Raw genomic sequence first — 23784 nt, forward strand, 5'->3', positions numbered from 1 at the left:
CCTGCCTCTCCTCTGCTCTGCACCAGGACACTGCCACCAGCAGAGGGGACAGGGCAGGTGGTAGGAACCGCCAAGCACCCAGCCCAAGGGACCAGCAGGATTGTTCCTGGCTGTGGTGGGAGGGTGCTGAGCCACCCAGCCAGGCTGAGCTGACGGGAGCCCAGGTTTGGCTGCCCGACACATCTCCTGAAGGCTGAGAGGGGGGGGAAGCTGCACCTCCCACCCCAACAGCCTGTGCCGGGGGCAGGAGAGCCATGGCCAGCCTGCGGGGCCGAGCTTGGATGGTAAGCAGAGGTGCCAAAACCTGGAGCACCTTCCAGCATGCCCATCCCTGCTGCGGGGTTCCCATGTGCCCGGGACATCTCGTTCCACCTTTAGCTTTGCTGTCCCATGTGTTTTGGTTACCTGCTGGCGATCTCAGCCTACCCTCGCCCCAGGAGAGCACAGCCCACAACACGCTGGGGACATCAACGCTCATCAATGCTCTCCAGGGTTCCTGCATCAGCTGCCACCGGAGGGGACAGGCGCTGAACAGGGTCGTCTCCACCATGTCCTCTGGGGGCTCGCCGGTATGGAGGAGAGCTGCAAGGGGAGGGCAATGAGCTGGGAGACCTGACACCCAGCTTGACACCCAGGGGCTGTGATTCATGTTTCACACAGGCTTTATCTTTGTCTTGCAGCCCAAGGAGCAAGGTGGGCTGAGGGTACACAACATCTCAGGCTCTCGCTTAAACACCGATGCCAGGAAAACATCATATGATAGCAGATAACACTTTAATTGAGCAAACACTCGGCAAAGCTCAGGAGCTGCAAGTTGACATTTGATAAACCCAAACTGGAAATACAAGACCAAGACCACTTCTGAGCTGTAACCAACCTTTGCAACAGTTTCTCCCAGTGAACACCCTGAAGGTGTTCCTCAAACTATTTAATGGAGGGGAAGGGGGGGTGAAGAAGAGGCATTTTGGCCAAAAATAAAAATTCCAGTAGCAAACGTCTCAAAGGTCCACTTTTTTTTTTTTTTATTAACAATCAGAAAGCGAAGTTCCCTGCAGAGATTTTTGTCTGTTTTGCTCAAGGACTTGTATTTCTGTTTTAATGCCTAGTCAAGATCCAAGCACATCTTTGATTTTGCCCAGAGGCTGAAAGTTTGTATTTCTTCCTTTAATTAAAAAAAAAAAAAAAATCAGGAAAGTAATTTTTCACCATTATTTGGTAAGAAAAAATTGAAAAACGCACGTCATCAAAGTCTAGTTAACCACAGGAAGGCTCTCACGCAGCAGTAAACTGGCCATCAACCTGGAGGCAGACTCTAGGTCAAATACAAGTTACTGGCCTGGACTGGGCGACAGCCGAGGGGAGGGCAGTTGCTGTTCCTGCAGCGTGCACCGCTGGCAGCGGACGACAGGAGCAGACCTTCCAGAGGCTTACAATGTGCCACAGCGAGCCATCCCACTGACATGTATTTCTATGTTTCAGATTGAGCGGGTGCAACGCCCTTCCCCAATGAGTTTCGTCCCTGCAGCTTGGAGAGCAGAAACTCCGGCCTTTGCAAGGTCATCAATGGCCACGGATGCGCCAAGTCTCCATTAGCTGATCCAGCTGCCTGTGCTCGCTCAACCCCAGCACCTAAAGGCTGTCAGAGAAATGCCAGCACGCCCCGCGTCAGAGCAGAGCCTGAGGAGGCTCCATGAAAGGCACAGCCATCTCCTGCTGGGAAACCGGGCCCCGCTTATGTCTTCAGAACTATCTTATCCCACAGTCAGGAAGCACAAAGTTCTCCGTTGCTTGTAGGGAAGAGGTATCAGCTTCCGATAAAAGCAGGTTATCAGAACAATCTGGGTAGAAAAAGACCAATATCCAGATTTAAAGCCCATCAGCAACGAACCCTTGAAGCACTTGCCTTCGGCAACGCATTACGAGGGAGGCGTTGCCATCTAGTGTCGACCCAGGAGAAAGGACTCGGCCAGACACCCACCTCCCCTTGTCGCCAGCCCAACGGGGACTGGTGGGGGGGACAGTTTTAACACCCTCCTGGGAGAAGAGCAATGCCAAGCAGACGGGACAAGGCTGCCTGTGACAGGAGGACAGCTGGGAAGCCCTGGCCGCAATGGCAGTGGAAGTCCAAACCCAAGAAGCCAGCCGCTGGACACGCGAGGGCCCAAGCTTGGGATATTTAAATCAGAACGAGCGATTTGAGCTGCCTGTTCAGCTCAGTTAAAAGTCTCACCGACAACTTTCCGCGCAACACTTGTGTTTCAGGTGCGTAGTATCACTGGATGCTATTCATCGGGATGAAGCACCACCAGTGTACAATTAAGATAATTAGTATCATGTAACTCCATTTCTTCCTTTCTGATCATCAGGAAGACTCAGGGAGTCTTCTGGGAAAAAGTAGATCTGGGAAAAAATAATCACTGGAATTGTTCTTAGGGGACAGATGACAAAACCCAAACCCTACACTCCCTTTAGGTCTCTCTTCTTCAAACTAAGTAGCACAGCAGGATTTGACTTCCTCTCGGAGAGCAAGCCATCCTTTCTCCAAAAGCACAGAGGACCAGAACAAGTAGCGGGGTCCAGAAGCGTGCTTGCAAGGTGCTGCCAACCCAAAGCTTTCCTAACCTTTCCCCAGCCCGCCCTCCTCTCTGGGACATCCTACCGAGAGGGCATTTTATTTTAAGACACAGTCAGAGCGTGTTGGTATGGAATCCAAAAGCCATAAAGACGCTGGCAGAACAAGAATACTTCAGACATTTCTCTCCTGGCAAGCAGCCGCCTTGGATCGCGCAGTGACTACAGGCAACCCTCCCTGCCCAGCAAGTCAACAAGGCACTGAATCATGTTTAGAAGACATTATCCATCCTAGTCAAATACGTGCAGGAAAAATGCCATGAAAACATCGTTTCATGTTACCAGGTTCCTCCTCCTCCTTCAGGGCCTCTTGCTAGTTTTGTAGCTACCTGCCACTGTCTCACCAAGGAGCATTTGATTTTTGCGTTTAATAAAGGTGTATGTTCAGAGAGGCATGGGCGATACAGAGTGGATTTTGCTCCAAAAGGAAACCAACTTGACAGAAGCCAGAGAGGAGTCAGCAATATTTGCAGGGGATAAAGCTGGTATTCTTAATTTGAAATTTAGTATCCAGATTCACAGGAACCTTCACCCAAAACAAAGAGCATAACATGCTGTCGCCCAAGAAGGGAGCTACCTATACAGCAACAAACCAGATCCTATTTCCAAATTCCAGCTCCGTACACCGAAAGGACTCTTGCACAATAAATCGGCATGAGTCCTGCCAGTGTTAGTTCTCAGGTTAGTTTATTTTCTCAGAACAAAAATATCAAACATAATTTTTTAAAGAACAACCTGTATAAACAATACAGAACTTCACAGCATCCTACTCCCGTTTACAGATCCTGTAAAAGCAAGAAGTAGGGTGTCAGGAAAGTTTTCTTCAAAGAGTACGCAAGGGAGGGGGAACACCTTCTTCCCTTCTGCAGCAGGACTTGGTTCTTCCGGCAACAGCCTCAGAATATGGCAAACAAACCAAAGTCTAGAAAATAGGTTGTGTATAACCACAGAACCTCCATTTCACGCTCTCAAAACAAAACAGTGCTCTTGCACCTCTTCCCAAAACATAGACACGATGCCAAGATCTCCGTGTGCCCAGAGGTAGGTTTCCATCCTGTCCAAGATCCACTCTTTTTGTCAGCTGGTGAGGTCCTAGGATAACAAAATAACACAGTCAGTGTCCCACAGGGATCACCTGTAGATTTTATTCCATTTTAGCATTAAATGGTCATTCATTACTAGCACACGTCTGCGGTGGCCCTGAAACACCCAGAATCTTATGGATTAGCACGAGTGGAACGGGTGCAGTGAAATCCCCGTAAATTCATTCAGCTTCCTCACATAGGACTTGGAGGAAACTGAGTATTAAGAGACAAATGGTGCTCCTCAGGGGTTGGTACAGGGACCGGTGCTGTTTAAAATCTTTGTTGGTGGCATGGACAGTGGGATCAAGGGCACCCTCAGCAAGTTTGCCAATGACAGCAAGCTGTGTGGTGCGGTCGACGTGCTGGAGGGACGGGATGCCACCCAGAGGGACCTGGACAGGCTGGAGAGGTGGGACCATGCCAGCTTCATGAGGTCCAACCAGGCCAAGTGCGAGGTTCTGCCCCTGGGTTGGGGCAATCCCAAGCACAAATCCAGGCTGAGCAGAGAATGGCTTGAGAGCAGCCCCAAGGAGAAGGACTTGGGGGTGTTGGTGGATGAGAAGCTCAACGTGACACAGCAATGTGCACTCACAGCTCAGAAACTCCCCGCAGCCTGGGCTGCATCCCCAGCAGCGTGGGCAGCAGGGCGAGGGGGAGGATTCTGTCCCTCTGCTCCGCTCTGTGAGACCCCCCTGCAGTGCTGCCTCCAGCTCTGGGGTACCAACAGCAGAAGGACACGGAGCTGTTGGAGCGGGGACAGAGGAGGCCCTGGAGACGCTGGGAGGGCTGGAGCCCCTCTGCTGTGAGGACAGGCTGAGAGAGCTGGGCGGGTTCAGCCTGGAGAAGAGAAGGCTCCAGGGAGACCTTCCAGCCCCTTCCAGTCCCTAAAGGGGCTCCAGGAAAGCTGGGGAGGGACTCTGGATCAGGGAGGGGAGCCATGGGACAAGGGGAATGGTTTTAAATTGAAAGAGAGGAGATTTAGATGAGATCTGGGGAAGAATTTCTTTGCGGTGAGGGTGGTGAGCCCCTGGCCCAGGTTGCCCAGAGAAGCTGTGGCTGCCCCAGCCCTGGAGGGGTTCAAGGCCAGGTTGGACGGGGCTTGGAGCAGCCTGGGCTGGTGGGAGGTGTCCCTGCCCAGGGCAGGGGGTGGCACTGGATAATCTTTAAGGTCCCTTCCAACCTAAACCATTCCATAATTTTAGGAACTCAAAACTAGCAGGTCCACCTCAGAGAAACCCTGAGAACACCCTTCAGGCCACCTTCCTGTACAGGGTCACCCCACGCTTCCCAGCAGTTGCACTTTTCCAACCCTGACTTGGTTCGCCTGCCTCACCTTCTACATGGCTACGCTAACCTTGCTGCCAAAAGCTCGCCTGCTCCTCCAGTGCCTCTCCGAGCTGTGCTTCCCCTCTGCCCCTCCACCTGCAGACAGAAACAGCACCTTCTCCTTCCTGTCCCCGACAAGCTGTTTGAGCTCGTTTTCAAGTGCTGGTCAAACACTGCAAGATCTGCGGCAGAGCTGTGGTCCACGCAAGCATAACGTGGAGTTCCCTCTTGTCCCCAAAGCCATTAAGCACCTGAGATAAAACACACTCTGCACACATTCCCACTGCTCTCCGATGTGCCTGTTGCGTATTTCAACATCCTGCTGCTCGCAACGTTGCTGCAACTGGCACCTGAAATACTCACAGAGGAATACTGATACAGGGGGTATTTCCCCAGTTGGTCAGAGCGCAGATGGCACCGAAACACTACTGAAAAAGTCAGCCTCGTCCCTCCGTCATCCACAGGATAAACAGCAGAAGGAAAAACAAAACAAAACCTTTCCACAAGATAACCCATTATCTGTCTCCTACAGAAGTTCTGAGGATCAAAGGAGGTACATTCGATAGATGCCCTATCTCCTCTCAGCTCAAGAATACCAGGAGCTCAAGCCAATTTTTGATACTCCTTCAGCAGCCATAGCCACTACGGCTCACTCAGCCGGCTCGGCTGCCGTGGCAATCTCTGCAAATGTTAAGTCCGATTAGTAGTAGCAAAATAGGGAAGCCTGCTCCTTAGAGGATATCAATTTACAGACTGCTAACCAGAAGGCAAAAAAGCAGTAATTGTGAGGGAAAACAGACGGTTTGCAGACTAAAGGATGAGGAGATGAAGCATCACATGATGCTCAAAATCCACACCTCATTCATTATATATCCTTGAAAGGCACCACAGGATCACGGGATAATTAGGGCTGCAAGGAACATCAGCAGGTCTCTAGTCCAACCTCCTGCTCAGAGCAGGGTTAGCTATGAGGTCGACCAGATTACTCATCCTCCCCCAATGACCCCAAAGCAGCCGGGTTTTAGTCGGTCTGTATGCTCAGAGCCACACGAAACCCGTGACTCCAACGCCACCCTGCCAGAAAACTGAGCCTGAATCAGGACAATGTCCCTCTCTCAAGGGCTGCCCCCAATTTAAAGCACGGGATAATAAAGGCACAAAACAGTGGAGGAACTTTAAAGATTGCCAGAAACACATAAGTGAAGACTCCTTCCCCAGCACAAACTAGGACTGACAGCACCAAGTCAGTGCAGAGTCACTGTCGCGGTTCACCCAGACTCACGAAATCCTGTGTTACAGTCTCATTTAACAGGCCACCTTTTATTGCCAAATCTTCCAAACCTGGGAGTTAACGAGGTTCACTGTAATGCAAGACAGTCCCAGTCAGCTTCAGGCTGGCAGCGCTTTCTAACACCTACCCTGACCAGGAGAAGGGGGAGATGAAGTCCCTAAAGAAGGAAAACTACTGGAGGACACTTCAGCTGATCTCTTCTCTTTGAAAACGGATCAGAGGTAGAAATGCTTAAATCATTTTTCCAGTTCACGGCATAAAAGTTCTAGCAACTAGGACAAGGAAAGAAAGGTTTCTACGGTGGAAAAAAATAATTACGCTTGATGCGCTGTAGTGTTCCACGCGTTATTAGAGAAAAGCATCTTTGCCCCTGTTAAAAATGCAACTGACTTCTACTCTGCTTCTTGTCAGTCTAATATTATCCCCACACAACACTTCCTTTTATGTGTCCCTGATAGGCATACTTAAAAGATAATCACTTGATGTTTCCACCGGCTGTTAGTTGTGGTTTGGGGTGTCTAGCTGGGTATAAAACCTACAGCTACTGAGACTTCTCATGCACCATAAAAACAAAGGATCAAACTGTGAGTCTTCTGGTTTCATGGCTGCTATTTGAAGTAATAAAGTCTTTACATGAAGCTAATTAAAAAAATATTCAAACCGAAACCCTAAAGCCATTTCAAGGAGTGTTTGATCAGTTCATCTCTTTCATTTCCACCTAATGGCTACACAATCAAAAGAGAAGTGGAGGGGAAACACATGGCCCTGAAGACGCAGAGAGTTGGATCGCGTTCAAAGTGTTCGCTGCTCCTTGCAGGTAGGAGAACAGCGTGCTCCAACCAGGACTCCGCTCCAATATTTGTTTCCTTCCCTTAACAGCAGGTTGGCAGCAGCTCAGCCACCAAAACCAGCGAGGCACACGCTCGCTTTGAAGTTCAGACAGAAGTCTGTCGGTACCCGCTATGTTAATTCATGCTTCAGAAAGACGAGGCAGTCAATCATCAATTTACAGTAAGCAACATGCCAGGTCACAGGTCATTTATAATCACAGTCACCTTTACTCTGCATTAAAGCCATAATTAACAGTTAATGTTTAACTACAGCTTTAAAATTTGTTTAAGCTGCTTTCTTGCATAAAGAACTGTTGCCGCATCTTCCCCGGCTCCCCCTTTCCTGCCTCCATCTCTAGCAGGGCTGCAGGGAAGTGTCATGTAGGCACCAAACACAGCAGGCAAGATTTTTGCCGAAGCTTGGGAAAACTGGAAAGTAAGAAGCATGCACTTAAAGCACCGCTCCTGCCAGTTCAGCCCTCATTAAACCCACGCTCTGAAGCAGCACTGAGATAACCCCCAGTGAGAAGAGAACTCCTCAAGAGAAGCAATCCAGTCATCGGCTTCGTGGAGGGCAGCCTGCAAGGCTCAGCCTGGCTGTTCCATCCCAGAGACGTGCTTTTAAAGGATGTTCAGGGAAACGTAGCTTCCACATGTCTCTTACGGGAGACAGAATGCCTTTTTTTCCAACACTTCTGCTCAAATCTAAATAGGATTCTCACTGACCATGGAGAAGAATGGAAGGAAAGTTCTGACTTGGCAGTCAGAAGCATATGGTCCATCTCACACCACAGCTCCAGATGAGCACACTCGGAAAAGATGTTACGTGCAGGCATCTGGAGCATGGATCAGCAGAGGAGCTAAAACATCCTCGAACAGCAATTGCCCAAGAAGTGCTCTTCACTCAAACCCTGACAAGTCCAAAAGAAATTGCCACTCCGAAACGACAGCTTGGAGAAAAACCACCACTACCAGGAGGTGACCAAGCTCCTTCTGAAGCGCACCACGTGGGTGCCACGAGAGGTTACTGACAGGCTCCAGCTCTCCCGAATGGCAAGAAGAAAGCCCAGCGACAGCTAGGGTGCTATCAGCTAGCTGATAATGAGATGTGCTGGGCAAGCCACCCTGATACAAGGAGAAGAAACAGCTATTTACGACACCAGGCTATCATGGTTTTATCTGGACAACTATTAGAGGGAACGCAACGTATCGCCATCTCAGGGAGCCTGTCTCTGAGAACGCGACGTGCCTTCAGAAAATTGCCTGATTAGGGTACCACTTATCTGCTCTCTAGGGAAGCAGTTCTGCAGTCAACCATACCCTCATTTCTTTCTCGAACGTGTTGTTTGGGGATGTCCAGCTGTTTGTGGTTCAAGTGGCTCGCTTTTATGGCCAAGATGGCTGTGAAGCTATCTTCCGAGTGCGGCAGCACACAAACACACAGATGCTCAGAGACTCCCCGTGGCTGAAAGCTCGAGCTTTCTCCCATCACAGGTGCACCAGGCATCCAAATTCAGATGACGGTGCAAGGAGCAGATGCACTACTCCTCATTTATAACACCAAGCTATATGAACATCCATTGCCATCTGAAGATCTGCACTTACGTGCTTTTTTCTTAGGATTTTTTTTTTTTTTTTGCAAGTCAATTTGTCATGATCCTCAGCGAGTTTCAAGCACTGCCTGTAAGCTAGACAGACAGCTCGGTGGCAGGATGAATTCTCTGGAGATCTTTAACAAGTCTCAACTCCAAAGACCCTGAATGCTGATGACACACACTACGATCCTCAACCTGAGCTGATGGAAGAAGGATCTGTCAAGCCTGCTCAGATCTCTGATGGGACAAGGATACCTAAAGCAAAAAAGGAAAAACAGAAAGCAGAGCTCTTTCCCAACCATTTCCAAAAAAAGCCCCTTAGACCAGCACCCAGACAAAGCAACAAAACAACTTGTTCAGAGAGCAAGAGGTCTCAGAAGAGGCACAATTATGGGAAGGTGAAAGAAAGGATGAACTCTTCAACACACACTTTCTGACTCAGAAAGGACTTCATCCAGCAAGTCTGGGATGAAACTGATCCTTACAGCAGCTCCCAGTCCTTCAAGAGCTCAGATAACTTTCACGTCAATAATACTCAGCATTCTGTCAAATCAACAGGTCCCCGATAAAGCAGGGTGGGCAGTGGGAGAGGCACGTGAAGGTCATGTCTACCCTTCCTGGAAATAACTCTGCAGTTCTGCAAACCCACTCACAGCAGTGCCAAGACACTCCCTGCATCTTAAGCAAAAAGTCTTTCCAAAAGCAGCATTCCCCAAATCTGAAGCCCTTGTTAGTATCTCCTGCCTCCTGGTGCTGACAACCATAACACTGTGTTTTTGAGAAGTGATGTTGCCACAATGTCAGACATAGCGCTCAATGCCCCAGTGCTGTTCAAGCGGTGATGCAGCTCCCAGTCCCCTGTCAGCTGCTCTGTGTCGCTGCTGACAGAAAGGACACCCCATGGCAGGGCTGCACTTGGCCAACAATGCTTGGTACCTCACAAGCAGTGCAGAAGAGGATTTCCCAAAACCACAATGAACACTGTTGAGGGCACTTAGCACTCTTTTTGGTAACCTCAGCTGTCTCTGTATCACCACAGCTACTGCAATGTCCAGTTAGAGCATTTTAAACTCTTCCGAAGTTTGTCAAGAGTTTCACCGCTCACTCTGCTGGAGCGGAAAGCTGGCAGGGCTCATGAGACCCTGACCAGGACCAGCACCCTCTCGTAATCAGGAGAGGATCTCACCTGAAGCCTATGGTATCAAGTCATTCAAATTTTGTAGTTTCATTTGAAAAAAAAAAAAAAAAAAAGTGGAGACTATGGAATAAGAAAAAAAAAAAAGCCCATGGAAGGCCCCCCCCCCCCCCCCCAAAAAAAAAAAACCAGCCATGAGGGCACGGTTCGCACCACCATCACCTGAAGTTTTTTTCTTCCCAAGTGTGTATTGAAGTTACCTTCTGCTTGTGTCAGCTCCCCTTTGCTCTGAATGCTGCTATCAGCTCTGACACCTGGTTCCAGCAGCAGAGTCCTCAGTGCAGTGCCACGCTGAAGCGGCAAGACACAGGGACACCCATGTTCGGTGACACTAACCCCAGTGTGGCAGGATACATGGGTACACCAGCCAGGCCACAGCTGGCCCACATCCATGCACAGTGATTTAGATTATTGAGCTCAGCAGATAATTTAGATTATCTGCTCAGGATAAGATGTCTCTGAAGTCAGGCAGTGAAAAACATCCTTCACTCTCTGGAGGTGGCAATGTCCTCCAAGCCCAAGAGGATACGGGATTCTTCACACAGGCACAGTAACAGTCCTCTACACTCAACACTCCTTTGAGAAACTGGACTAGAAGACCCAGCACACAACAGTAAAGTACGGAAAAAGGCCCTTTGTTTCGCTGAGTAAGGAATGATCTTTTAAAATCCTCAGATTTAAGACTAAGAAATAGACAGGCTAAAGACATTTCTCCTGCTAGGTCAGAGAGAAAGCCTGGAGCACCCCAGAGCAGCAGGACTGGTGGCCAGGTGTGCCAGTTCTGCCTGGTTCAGCAGGGAGAGCTGCTTACCACTGTCTGTAATGCCACAAGGACCAAAAGCGGCACTGGGGACTTCTGTGCCCCAGCTACCAGCACAGGCCCACTGTAACCTGATCGCAGGCATATGAGTCACAGGCACCTGCAGCCAGCTCCCATCCAAAATCGGTTTGGTCACCACCTACTTGGGTGTAGGTTTATCCAATTTGCCTTTTTACCCATCAAGGTAACAAAACATTTTTACTTACACTTCATACAGCTTATCACAACTGAAACACGACGGTTGAAGAAAGGAGACTTTAAAAATGGCACTTCAGAGAAAACCTTAAAATAACCATGCGTATCCTTGCTGCTGGAAGCGAAGACCAGTAACTCTGAACGTTGTGCAAAACTAAAACTTTCTTCTTAAAGAAATTCACATCTTACAAACAGACCATTCTCTTTAAGCTCTACCTGCACAACAAACTAAGTATTATCATGGGAATGAAAAGAGACCAGCATCTTTTTCACTCTCTGCTTATTTGTAACAGCAGCATGTTTTATGTTCCTGCTTCTGCCGAAAGCTCTGAGAAATAAAAGCCCACACAAGGGTATTCACCGGGGGCTCAGCCCGTCCTTTCCAGGACAAGTGTGCTGGGTGGCCTCGGGCAGGCAGAAAGGAGCTTGAGGAGAAACACAGCCAGGAACCTGCTCCCACCTGATCTGGGAGCTTCGTGTTTGAGCACGCAAAGGAGAACCCCAGACTTTAGACGCTTGCTAAGTCTTAGAGAGGATGGCTCCAAGCTGGGCCCCACAGCAGTCCTCTGATGAGGCTGGAGAACCCTCACTTCACTGACGCCTTGGAGGATGGGCACGGTAGGGCACTGAGATATTGCATGGGTCTCACTCCTATCCATTTCACATCGTCTTTTCACTTCTAAGCCCAGGCTGGACCTCCTGGTCTGGGAAAAGCCACCTCTAGTGCATTCAAACCAAGGATATGTGTCCTGTACACCTGATCAGGAGGCACGTGTGGCAGGGCATCCCTAAGCAGAGATGGTGCCATCATTTCTCCATTGACAGTGTCTAGAAGAGACCAGAACCTACCAGTCTTCCAGAGAGGTATTACAGGTACTACCACAGGCATGAACTGCAGAACTCCTCTAAAAGAAAGGAAGATGCTATGCTAGGAGAGGAGATATCTGGAGGGAAAACTAAAAAAAAAAAAACAAACAACAAACCAACAACCCAACAACCCAACCTTATTAAAGCTTTTCTCCTTCCTCTGCCTAGCAAGGAGAATGCTTAATTAAGTCATCCTTCAAGGCTTCCCGCTCGCTACAGCAATGCTCAGCATAAAGCAGATACTTCACAATCTCCTTCACAGCACAGGACATCTCGGTGGTACAATAATTTGCATATTCTAAGGGAAGAAGTGAAATTGCCGGTTCTCTGTTGCTCAGCTTTAACACAGTGGGTAGGGACAGCATCAGCAGGAGGCACATTTTAGATCTGCTCAATAATAAGGGAGAGCAGGAGGGGAAGGAGCAAGTTGCTGTTGAATCAAAGTCTGGAGCCTTCCCAAGGCAGGAGTTTTGACTGTGTTATGCACATACTTCTCAGTTTATTTGCAAGTCTCTTTCAGCTTATTAGGTCAGTTTAACTGGCAACCGCTGCTGATTTTAAGCCCAATTATAGTCCCTTCTACCTGGTGACACAGCCCCAGTTCCGCAGCCAGTTCTCACCAATTAATGGCTTCAGAATTCCTAGACCCTGCTATTCGTAGCAATCTCAAGTTTGACCTCAGAGTCATAGTTTCCTGTCATAATTTAAGTATTGTTTGTTTTCACTGGAACACCTCCCTGTATGCTCTCGACTACTGAGACCACTTCTCCTGTGTATTGAGCTGAGACACACGTTAGAGGCAAGCTTTCAACTTTGTCCCACCTTTAATAAAAAAACCTCAGAGACTTATCTTTCCAGGACAAAACCATCACCAAGGACCCTCTACTAGAATCCAGACATTTCTAGGGAATTTATCCCCACTCTCTTGGTCATGGAGGACCACAACAATATGAAATTCCTTTTTTTTTTTTCTTCCAGGTCTTTCAAACAAGAAAGAACATAAAGATCCAATAAGCCCACGGTCCTCAGCCCATCCATCCTGCAATTTAGGGTACACAGAGGAGGACTTTCAGCTATGCACATCCCAGGTAACCTGGCTTGACGTGTCTGCACCACACAAAGCGTACAGAGTCAGACAAATAACCCAAACCCAACGAGGGGTAAACACAAGATTCAAGCCACTGGTTTTGGAAGGAACTGCAGCAGGATGGATTTAAGAAAGTGTCTGTGCTTCTGTTCCCTCCCTCTGAGTATTTCTGAATTCCTCTGGGAAGCATCACAAGTGGCCTTGCATTTCACTAAAAAGAAGACTTATTCTGACCTGAAACTCTGTTAAAAAGGAAGACAATTTGTTCTGAACAAGACATTGTTTGTGGTCAGACTCTACAGCGAGAGGGATACAGAAACGCCAGGCAGAATGAAGATATTCAAGTGTGTCTGGGTTTGAGTGTCATTATGCGAAACATACAACACAGCCCTGGACTATTAAGTACAGAGAAGTGAAGCATTTGTCCCTGTGACGGAGCAACCACTGCAGAACTCACCAAAAGACAGAGCAAACCCACCTGGGAAGGAGCTCTGAAGCAGGGGGATGGATGTCGCAGTGTGCCAGGAGGATGAAAAATGCCACAACTACAGCTCCCAGTCATTTAGCTGGTAAGCTGGACAACGGGTCAGGTCAACGCTTAACAAGTGCCTGCCAGCTGGTACACAGGAAAGTTTTCCATAGCTGTTGTGATTCCACCGGATCATTAAACATGAGCTACAGGCAGTGTTCACAGGCCACCTACTCACTAAATGCGTAAGACAGAAAGGATGAAGCAGGTCTGTCACGCTGACCAAGTACAGCCTGAACTGAACTTGTACAAAGTTGTCAGAAAACACCAAAGAATGCTCTGCCTCAAGTCTGACTCATCAGCAGCGCCTTTGATAGAGAGCAGGAGCTCCAGTTGGAACTGCTTTGCTCCTCTCAAAATATGTAATGAAGTTTTTAAGCAAGACGCAGCAGCAAACCAACCTCCAGCTAGCACAAGGCTCTGCCCCGCAAGAACCTCCTCCTGCAAGGGATTTTTCTTGCCATGAATTAATAGTAGATTCTCGTGTAGGTCTCAGTGATTTATGTTTGTCTGGAACACTTAGTTTATTTTAATGCTGTAAGTAAAATCAACTTCAAAGGAGGTTAGAAATCTTTTTGGCTGACAACTGTCCCTCAGCTGTGTAAGGCAGGAGAACTCCAGGAAAGCGCTGTACACGTGCATCGGCAGGAGTCAGTGGAGAAACTCTGGCTGATGAACAGTTCAGCTCAATCTTTAAACTTGCCTCGTTTCTCTTTTTCTCTTCCCCTTTGCACTTCTCAGTCTCCTACTAACTGAAGACACTGTTTTACTTACAACAGCAGCTACGTGCCATCACACCAACTGTGTGGAAATCAGCATCTTTGCAAGCCACTTTTTGGGAAACAAGAGGCCACGCAACCTTGCCAGTGGAGGACCTGTCTGGTGAACCAGCAGACCAGCACATTCCTTCAGCGTTCCCACCACAAAGCAGGGCCAACTGATGCACAGATCAACACAAGAAGCGTCTCAGGTCAGGCACTGCTATGTACTATCATCAGACACAAGAGCCAAGTCCTACAGGCTTCCAAACTGCAAGTCTCTGAAATTCAGCAAGTGAAGAATTGAAGCCTCCTTGCCAAGTCCGGAGCTGTGGACTTCCTGCCCATGCTGGCAAAATCACACATCAGTTTTAAATCCCCTTTCACAGCTACTTGCCTGGGGGCAGGCACCTGCTCACCGATGTGATCAGCATCATCCTGAACCCAGGGCAGAAGAATTTCTGCTCCGAGACAGTTTAACAACATGCCCAGCTCAGAGCGGGGCACAGGGGTGAAGGCTACAGCAGGGAGGCACATCCAGCCAGAAGAGGGTTGCGTCGCATTAGGAAGCAGCACTTCAGTCAAACCTCCTCCTCTAATACCACCCGAGCTTCCTCACAAGCACAGACAAAAGAGCCAACCTTAAAATAACCGACCTGCACCCTGCACTTGCACTGCTGATGACAGAAAGGCTGCTAATCCTCATCTTCTACAGGTAGAAGTACTGCCTGTACTGCGTGAGAGGGAACAGCAGCAAACTCTGACAGCCCTGTGCTGGTGATGCTTTCTGACAGAAGGCTGCTGTCATTTTCTGCAACTCTATCCCTAGGGTTTACCCTGAGGCAAGAGACCAGCAAAGATTTCCACTCCCCCTTACACCCCCTGAAGGTTTTGAGAAAAAAAAAAAAAAAAAAGAATGATGAAAGAGCCTTTGTGCATTTATAAATCTGTCAACTTTGCTAGAAGATTTAAGGCTTTAAAGAGTCCAAAACATCTATTTGAAATTTTCTATACAAACAGGTTTTTTAATATTTAAAAAAAAAACAGAAATAAAATATTTAGATTTTTCTGAAGTGAGGCACTCCAACAGCTCCAGACAGGAGCGCTGGAGGGGAGGAGGAAATCCAATTCTTAAGTTTGACAGGAACAATTTTTTTTTGTTTGTTTCTTTTAATTGGCAGAGAAGCAAGACTCCACAGCTATTTCTCCCCCTGGGTCTGACAAGGAATAGCTGGGATGAGCAGCACAGGAAACAACAAAACCAAACGTACTCAAGTGCTGCCAGTTTCAGGTTCCTGTCCCACACCAGCACGCCTCGTAGGAAAGATTCCCCAAGCCAACAGTGCAGCAGTGTTTCACCCCACCATCCCACCCCTTCCCCTCCACCCACTCCCATTACCTTACATTTTGTTCCCCACCTGAAAACACAGTTCATACATGGCAGAGGTTTTGAGAAACCTCAGCCTTTGTCACAACTTGATTACCTTTTTTCTCTGGTTAGCCAGAAGACGAGTTGAGAGGGGCAAACATTCGGCAGCACATTTCTTTCTCCTTTTCCATGTAGTCCCTGTAGCAGCTGGAAATTAGAGCAGAGCATGGCATCACAGGCTGCGGACTGCCCACCCAACCATCAGTGCCACAAACAGAAAATAATTTTTTTTTTTCTATATAACTACATTAGCCTAACATAAGAGTGTGCTGGTAGCAAAGAGGCAGCTCCTCCAAGCCTTTCTTTCTGCCATGTCAGGGAAGGAGAGCTGGAAACCCTGGGCCTCATCCCCAGACCTTGGGTCTCTGCTCCACTGCCGACTATTAGTGAAGTAGATGTTCAGATGCTTTCTACACCAGTTTTGCAAGCGCGTAATGATGCAAAGAAACCCCCACCTGTATCCTGCCATCTAGTTCTGTGTTTCCTCATTTGTGCCACTCCTTATGTAAGCTCCTTCAACACCTAGCAAGAGACATCGTCCAAGCACCCTACTCCAGGACATCTACCTCTGACACCAAATCCAGGCAGAGGAAGGGTAGGAGACAGCAGTGATTTGTGTCCGGACTAAGTGGACAACAGGGCAGATGGTTCCTCCCTTCTCACTTCCCTGCAGTGTCACGTTAGCATGGCAACAGCTTCCCAGACTGCTCCATTTGAATCGCTGCTTCTCCAAGCACAGCGTCCTCTGCACCCTCTGCTCTCACCTCACCAGCGATGAGGTCTCACTGGTGAGGAATCCCTGAGCCAGAGGGTGATTCATTTTGGGCACCGTCTCAGGGATCAATGGCTGCCCACATGGTCAGCTTTCCTGCATTTGCTACCATATAAGGTCAAAAGCCAAGGGTTTTGGTGCACCACACCAGAAACAGCACACATGTGACACTGGCTGATGCTCTCTCAGACCCCCTACCATCAGCACTCCTGGGTCCAGAACCTCAAAGTGTGAAATTTTATATTTCACAACTATTTCACCTTTCAGTGAATATTCCATTTCCGAAGCATTTACCAGATCACATTACGAGTTTTCTCAGGCAAGGCAGTTTGGCAGCATTACTGGATCTAGACTGAGGTATGGCATAATCAACACCACCCAATAACGTTGTCTTCGTCTATTTTATACTAATTCCACTCTTTGTCATAGTCAAAGCAAAAAATACACCAATTTTAAGTGGCACTGAAGCAGAAACTCCAAAACAGTGGTTTAGCGCATATTCAGCTTACTGACACATGCGTTAGCTGTACGTGCTGCTATCTCCAGTCAGAGCTGACGAGCCTGCCCGCTGCTTCCCCGAAGGCGGAATGCCTTGTTGCTTCCTGGCAGCACAACCTCAACATTATTAGCAAGATTTCTCTTTTACCTGCCAACGTATTTCAAACGAGTCTAAGAAAACACACGAGCCTACCAGAATCAGGACTTCTAGCACTGTACCAGGATCTTTGACACTACCCACGTACCAAGCCCCCGAGAGCAGCTTGCCAGCCATCCAGACCTATTTCATAACTACTTGCGCTTACCTAACAATTTGGTAGCTACGTACCCAGAGGCAAATCAGGATGAATAGAAGAGGTTTATTTCAGATTTCCAGACCAACAGCTAATACTGCCTTCAAGTTCTTAGTGCTTCAGAAGTAACAGAACAAGTCTGAAGACTTGGTGTTACCTCAGACTATTAAAGACAAGGTGGATATATAGGACACCGACGTGCAAGGACAACCCCCTACCAAAACACTACCTGGTGAAGACACCCAGCTCACGAGACCAGCTTTTCCAGCTGCACCCACTACTCTAACAAGAGACATTACTGCTGCCTACAAGCCTTTCTGCAAATGCCTAGCAGCGACACAAAAGAAGAGGGCTCATATTCAAGGGCTGCTTTGTGATCTCTGAAGCTAGAGACTGCATCGCCTTTTCTGCGTCTGTGAGCAGTGCCAGAAGTACAGCACACGCTTTGGGGAACCAGCTAGCGCTTTTGCCAGCTTCAAAGGGAAGAACAGAACGAGGGCAGAGGCTGGCGTTAGTCATGTTTTGGTGGGGCTAGGGCATGACTGAAGCTGGCAGGATTGTGCTGTACTCAGCCTGTGGGCGCAAGGAAAGTTTGCCTTCAGGATTGCTCAGTTATTACCTCCAAGACAGCATGAAATTCACTTTTAACGAACGTTAGTATTTGTAGCATTGTACACTGAAGTACTCGCTGTGCAGAAATGCTGTTGTAATTAATCAATGCATCTTAAAGGGAATGAAAGTCACACTTATTAATCCAGAACATTACCAGCTTGAACACTAGCCTACTGCATTTCATTGGTTTCGAGGCATTTCAGCAGCCCCCGTCTCCCTGTCATCACCCTGACCTACCTCCTCACAGTGAGCAGAGCACCCACAGCCCCCCAGAGAAACTGTATGGAAAGAGTGGGTGCTCTCAGCTTCTTACCTACCACCTGTAACCCCTGTGTCTGCAAAATGTTTGAATCAGCTGTCTCCACACTAAGAGAAACCTTCTGTATTTTCCCCAAGTTGCTTACTAACCCAGAAGTCTTGTATTTTGTTTTTTGGTTTTTTTTTTGTTTTTTTTTGTTTTTTTTTTTTTTAAACATATTAAATATTTTTTGAGTGGGTGTTCCAGCCTGTCTAGGCACTCTTTCTTCCACTGGGATGGAAAGGAGGTCTCTCACCTTGCCAACTTTTTCAGCTCATTGTTAATATCGTGGTTAAATGGCTGTATGTGCTGAGCTCGGACCAGGAAATCCCGTGCTTTTTTGTATTCTGTCATGCACAGACAAGCCTGCCATTGAAAGAAGACAGATGCATTGTAAGATAAATACAGCCTCACCGCCATTCTTCAGGCCTGAAACACGTGCAGCCACAAACATTTCCGAGACAGATTCAGGTAGCTCGGGAATCCCCCATGAAAAGATCTGTGTGACAGATTTACAGAGCGACAGATTTTCCAACAGGTCAGACACAGACAAACCACCTTGACCGCTGCAACGGCTTAGGAGGCCTGGCCCAGAATTTAGTGGTTCTCCTCGGTTCATTCGAGGCTCTCTCCACAGCCACAGTCAGAGCAGGGTATTCCTTGATGTGGCTACCAGAGGAATTTATTTTCACCCACCTGGCCACACCTGAACAGCGCTTTGGCGTTTTTTTGGTCAATCTCCAAGGCCTTCTCCCCGTATGCCAAAGCTTGGGCAGGACGTTCCAGTTTCAGGTAAGTAAGCGAGAGATTCAGAAGCACCAGCAACTTGGAAGTATCAATCTGACACTGCTCTGCCTCGCTGGAAGGGCTGCGACCGAGGATCGAGAAGGCCTGAGCAGACAGGAAAAAAGTACTAGTGCACAACAAATCTGTTATGGAAAGTGAGAAATCCATCTCATCAGCCAGCTACACCCATGTTTCTGTTTACCTACGTCAGTTAAAAATAGTAATAAGCGAAACTCTAAATATACTGCATGGCATTATCAGCATGATACCAGCTCAGCCATAAGACTACAGGTTGAAGAACCTATCAAGGGACTTGAAAGCAGCAGAACAAAAATACTACATCCAGATTTTAAGGCCAAAGACAGAAAAGAAATCTTATGGAGAGAAAAGAAATTTATATTATTTTTGTTACAAAGAAACACCAAGAAAAATCTCACAAAACCTCACTACTTCTGTGATTCTGAAATGAAGGCAGATGCATTCGAGTTTAGGAACAACTGAGTATTTTCCTACTGAGAGAGGCAGCAGAGTCTCTGTCCTTGGAGACGTTCAAAACCTGAACAGACAGAGTCCTGGCAAGCCTGCTGCTGTGGCTGACCTTCCTTCAGCAGGGGACTGGACTAGACAACCTCCAGCGGTTCCCATCATCCACAAGTACTGTGCGATTCCCAATGGGAAGGCTAAAAGTAGGGTGCCCAGGATGACAGCGATATCTCTGTTTCCAGATTGCAGGGATTCTAGGCTATTCCTCAAAGCATTAACCAGCATGCTGCTGCAATGCAAGGCCATGCTGCATTATACCATTTCCCAGCAGAAAGTGACCTGAAAGGCTCCAGTTCAGCAGCCAGCCACATAAATCACTCGGGGCTCGCAGAGCCCCCGAGATGTACCCTTCCATCTCGGCTAGAGCCCAGAGGGAGCAAGCTTGAAAGAAAAGGGTTCTGCCTATTTCTGCTAACCCTTCTCCTCCTTCATTTACCATTGTTGCTCACACAAAAGCAGGTGTTTAAGATCTGTTCTTAAATAACAAATTATGCCTGGAAAATATAATGAAGTTATTCGATCTCTAACTTGTACTTGTTGTGGTGAGCTAGCACTTAATAATCGCTGCTTTCACAGCTTTTCACAATGGAAAACACATTTTTTTTTCTGGTGTCATACCCTTTTGTATCTCTCTTTAGCACCCTCGAACTGCTGCTTACGGTAGAGGTAGTTGCCAAACTCTCTCTCTGTGTCTGCCACTTTCAACACCTTTTGTAGTGGAAATGTATCCTGCTGCTCCTGTGTAAAGAAACACCTGAACTTCAGCTCAAACAAAAGCAAGCAAGCAGAAAGCTCAGATAGGAAAGTCTTGCAGAGTCCCCTTCTATTCACAGAGGAGGAGCCAGGCCGTTCCAAGGCCCCTGCAGTGTCCAGCCAGGCCACCACGACGTGGCATTTCCCTTCGCCAGGCTGAAACATGACACCATTCTTGTGCTGATAACTCCTGCTGAAGAGTACTACCAACCCGGTCAGGTGAAGCTGATTGAAAGGCTCCATCGCTCTAAATGGCTCAGAATCACCCAAGGTGGCTGCCTCAGGCCAGCTCTGGAACCAGCCTGACACCCACATGAGGTATCAACGAAAAAAAACCAAACAACAAAAAACGCCCAACAATAATAAAAAAGATAAAAATCCAGGGACAGGTTTTCTTCTGGGTTTCCAAGTCTGAACCAGCTCACAGAGAGGTCAGCTAGACAAAAAGGGCAGGCAACTGGCAAGAAGGGGACTAAGCTCTCTTGCAACAAGTGTGGTTTGCTCGCAGGGCTACGTGCGGACAAAGTGGCCTGTGCAGCAGCGGGAGGGAAGGAGGAGGACCTCCCCCACCAGTGCTGCTGCCTGTGCCCCACTCACTGACCCACAACCACAGTCCAAAGCCCTTTACATGAAAAGGGGGAATTAACAATAACACCGTAACTCACCAGGGAGGAAAGTGAACAGTGAAGAAGCACTTGGGAGAGCAGCCAAGAAGCAGAGACAAAGGGTGGGAGGTGAGGGGGGTGGCACTTGAACGCTGTGTACTGAACAGGGTTTTTACATATAGCTCATTACTGTTCCTTCAGAAAAATTCCTGGAAGCTGGTGCCCTCTAGTGAAAGCGTGAGGTTTCTTGTAAAGCTAAAAATAAATGGAAATCATTCCACTGACTCAAGCACACAGGAGAAAACAAAGGCAGCACCCAACTTCTCCCTCTGCACAGGACTGCAAACAGAGCAAGGCATGCAGGGGCAGCGTTAGAGGGTATACATTTATATCAGCGTGGAGCTAGCAGCCCAGGGTCTGGATAACCGCACCTGCAATTAAGCTAAACATACGTAACACATGAGCAACAGCAACTGGAAGGAAAAGACAACAAAGGTTTGGCCTCCAGATTTAAGTCTCAAACCTTATTAAGGCAACTCACAGCAGTCAATTCAAAGAATGCGTCAGATTCATCCGAGTCTAGGAAATCCAGCACCTCCACTTCAAACATGACTGTGGCGTTTGGGGGAATAAGAGGAGGACAGCCCTGCTGCCCGTAGGCATAATCTGGCGTGAAGACAAATCTTGCCACCTCTCCCTTCTTCATTGTCAGCAGGCCAATTTCCAGGCCCAGCAGCGTAATATCTGTTGCAACAAGAAATGGAAGGTCATAAGAATCACAAACCTGGAAACAACAATTTCTGCAGAAGCCTGGAGGAAAAAGTGCTTGGTACCTCATATCTCGGCAACTACAAGGGTCAACTGCCCTGTTATGGCTTATCAAGGCAGTCTGCTGCTGGGACCAAGCACACAGTAAACAGTGACATCTCTCAGGTGATTTAAAAAACACCAAGACAAGCAGCTGCTTCAGGGCAGGCAGCAAGCACCCCCGCTGCCACCAACAGCACGGGCACCGCTGCTCACTCCCACAGTCAAGAGAGGCAGAGGGTGATCAGTTCCAGACTCACCATCACCTGTGTGAAGCGGGAGGCTTTTCGACTCGATTAATAAGTTTTAAAGGTTTCAACTAACCTAAAAATACTAAAAAGCATTTAAATTGACATATGTTAATGGCCTGGTCTTTATAACCCCGAGTCCAACCACAAACTTTTTGACTCAAACCTACCTTTTCCAAGTTTCATCAGCCTAAGAGACTTGTTGTAGCAGTTTGTGCAGAAGGGCTCATCACAGTGTTCCAGGTACCCGGAGTACTTCACTGCAGCCCAAACCGAGGAGAAGAGAAAAGCAAGAGTATGATTTCATACCAGTAACAGTACCACTGGAACCACACTGGGAGTTTGTTTTGCAACAGGAATATCATCCTTTTATCCTGCTTTTCTTTCTTGCTTCTGCTGCAAAACAGCAGAGGCAGCACAAACTGCCTTGTCTTTGTACCAAAAACCTGGTCATATCCAAGCAGCCAATTGGTGTTCATCGTGTTTTAACATCAACACGAAATAAACCAGCCACTTCACAGTGTTCATGCCTTTCTAATCAAGAGATGTGATTTTGTATTTCTAAGAACTGGAATGGAAACTTCAGCTGTAGAAATTAAAATGCCCCAATTATCTACAGAAATGCGTAATCAAGCCTTTCCCAACCAAAGCTGGAGCCCTAGAAAGAGAAACAAAAGGGAAATGTACGCCTCCAAGCTTGCCCACTCGCCAGAGAGCTGTACAGGTAACCCCAGTGCTCACTCAGTTACAAAACCCACTGTAATGGCCTTCCCTTGACACAGCACCAAGCCCTTGCACTTCGTGAACCACTTTCAGCTTCAAACTTCTCTGTACGGTGAACACAGGCGAGACCGGGAAATCCTGCTTTTCTCAAGGTCGGGATGCCCTTTCATTTAATCTGTCAGCCACAAAAAGTTAAACAGAGTATCCCAAGTGCTAGAACACTGATAAGGGAGAGCAGTGTCTGAAACTGAAAGACATACTACTATATAAGTACTTTTAAGTTCTCGTTCTGATCTCACATTGAAGCCCAAAACACACAGATTGGCCAGCCACCAGCATCTCAACATTAGAGGTTCAGGGGATCTGTTACAACAGGTTTCCCCCAGCACACACTTCAGGCGCAGCCACACAGAGCAAAGCAAGGACCTTGCACTGAGACGTAAATGACATAGAGGAGCACGAGACCCTGATTGCAGTCTATGCTTCCAAAGATTTTAGGTTTTCTTAGTCCTGCTAGCCACAGATTAACAGTTGCCATTTATAAAGAAAGCTGCTCAGGAAATGGCCAGTGGAGCCTGCAGACTTATACCCATGAGGCAGGACACGACGTTACCCCTGAGTGCACCCAAACCCACAGGGAGCAGAGCTGTGAGATCACGCAGCACTCGCTGCAGGAGGCCTGGCTGGCGGCAGACACAGTGGGCACAGGGCCCTGGGGAAGGTGTGAAAACCAGGCCAGGCCCTATGACAGGGGGATGCCCAGCTGCTGCCACACGGCCCCCCACAGCCCACAGGTGAGCAGGGCCCCTGAGTCTGCCCAGCACCACAGGCCGCACAGGCCCAGCACTACCTGCCAAGGAGGCACCCGGGGGTATGGCCTGCCCGCTGCCAGGTCGCAGCTCCTCCTTGCGCACCCCGCCATCGCTGCTCAGGTCGCAGGCCCGTGACAGCCACTGGAAGGGGAACACGGCCGCTGCCCGCCCCGCCGGCTGCGGCCCGCTCTCGGGACCAGGCCGGGGCCAGACCTCGCCCTCCGCCCCGCCGCCCCCCGCCATCGCCTGCCGCCCCGCGCCGCGCGCCCTCTGCACCAATCACAGCCCGCCCCGCTCTGCGCTTTCAGCCAATCACGCTCCGAGGAGCGACAGCGTCCCAACAAGCTGCTTAAGAGCCACGCGCCGGCGCCGCTCGGGGATGACGTGTCTCTGCGC

At 48.5% G+C, this 23784-nt stretch overlaps 1 protein-coding gene across 3 annotated transcripts; it reads right to left on the minus strand.

Annotated features, from left to right (window-relative positions):
* Window positions 1–997: 997 nt before the first annotated feature.
* On the minus strand, window positions 998–23716 carry FKBP6 (FKBP prolyl isomerase family member 6 (inactive)). Of its 3 annotated transcripts, XR_010071973.1 has the most exons (9): window positions 23427–23716; window positions 22024–22113; window positions 21340–21542; window positions 20059–20178; window positions 18808–19002; window positions 18368–18477; window positions 15694–15785; window positions 3367–3723; window positions 998–1838 (listed from the first exon to the last, which is right to left on the minus strand). XR_010071973.1 is itself a non-coding variant. In XM_063341310.1 (8 exons), the coding sequence occupies exons 1-7, from the start codon at window positions 23629–23631 to the stop codon at window positions 15707–15709; spliced, it is 1002 nt and encodes a 333-aa protein (XP_063197380.1). In that variant the 5' UTR covers window positions 23632–23716; the 3' UTR covers window positions 3302–3723; window positions 15694–15706. The 3 variants fall into 3 exon arrangements, 2 of the variants coding, with proteins under 2 accessions (XP_063197380.1, XP_063197381.1); XM_063341310.1 differs by lacking the exon at window positions 998–1838 and having other exon boundaries at window positions 3302–3723; XM_063341311.1 differs by lacking the exons at window positions 998–1838; window positions 20059–20178 and having other exon boundaries at window positions 3302–3723; window positions 23427–23713.
* Between the last annotated feature and the right edge of the window lie 68 nt (window positions 23717–23784).

This window comes from Chroicocephalus ridibundus, chromosome 7 (assembly GCF_963924245.1).
Source record: "Chroicocephalus ridibundus chromosome 7, bChrRid1.1, whole genome shotgun sequence".
NCBI classification, from domain to species: Eukaryota; Metazoa; Chordata; class Aves; order Charadriiformes; family Laridae; genus Chroicocephalus; species Chroicocephalus ridibundus.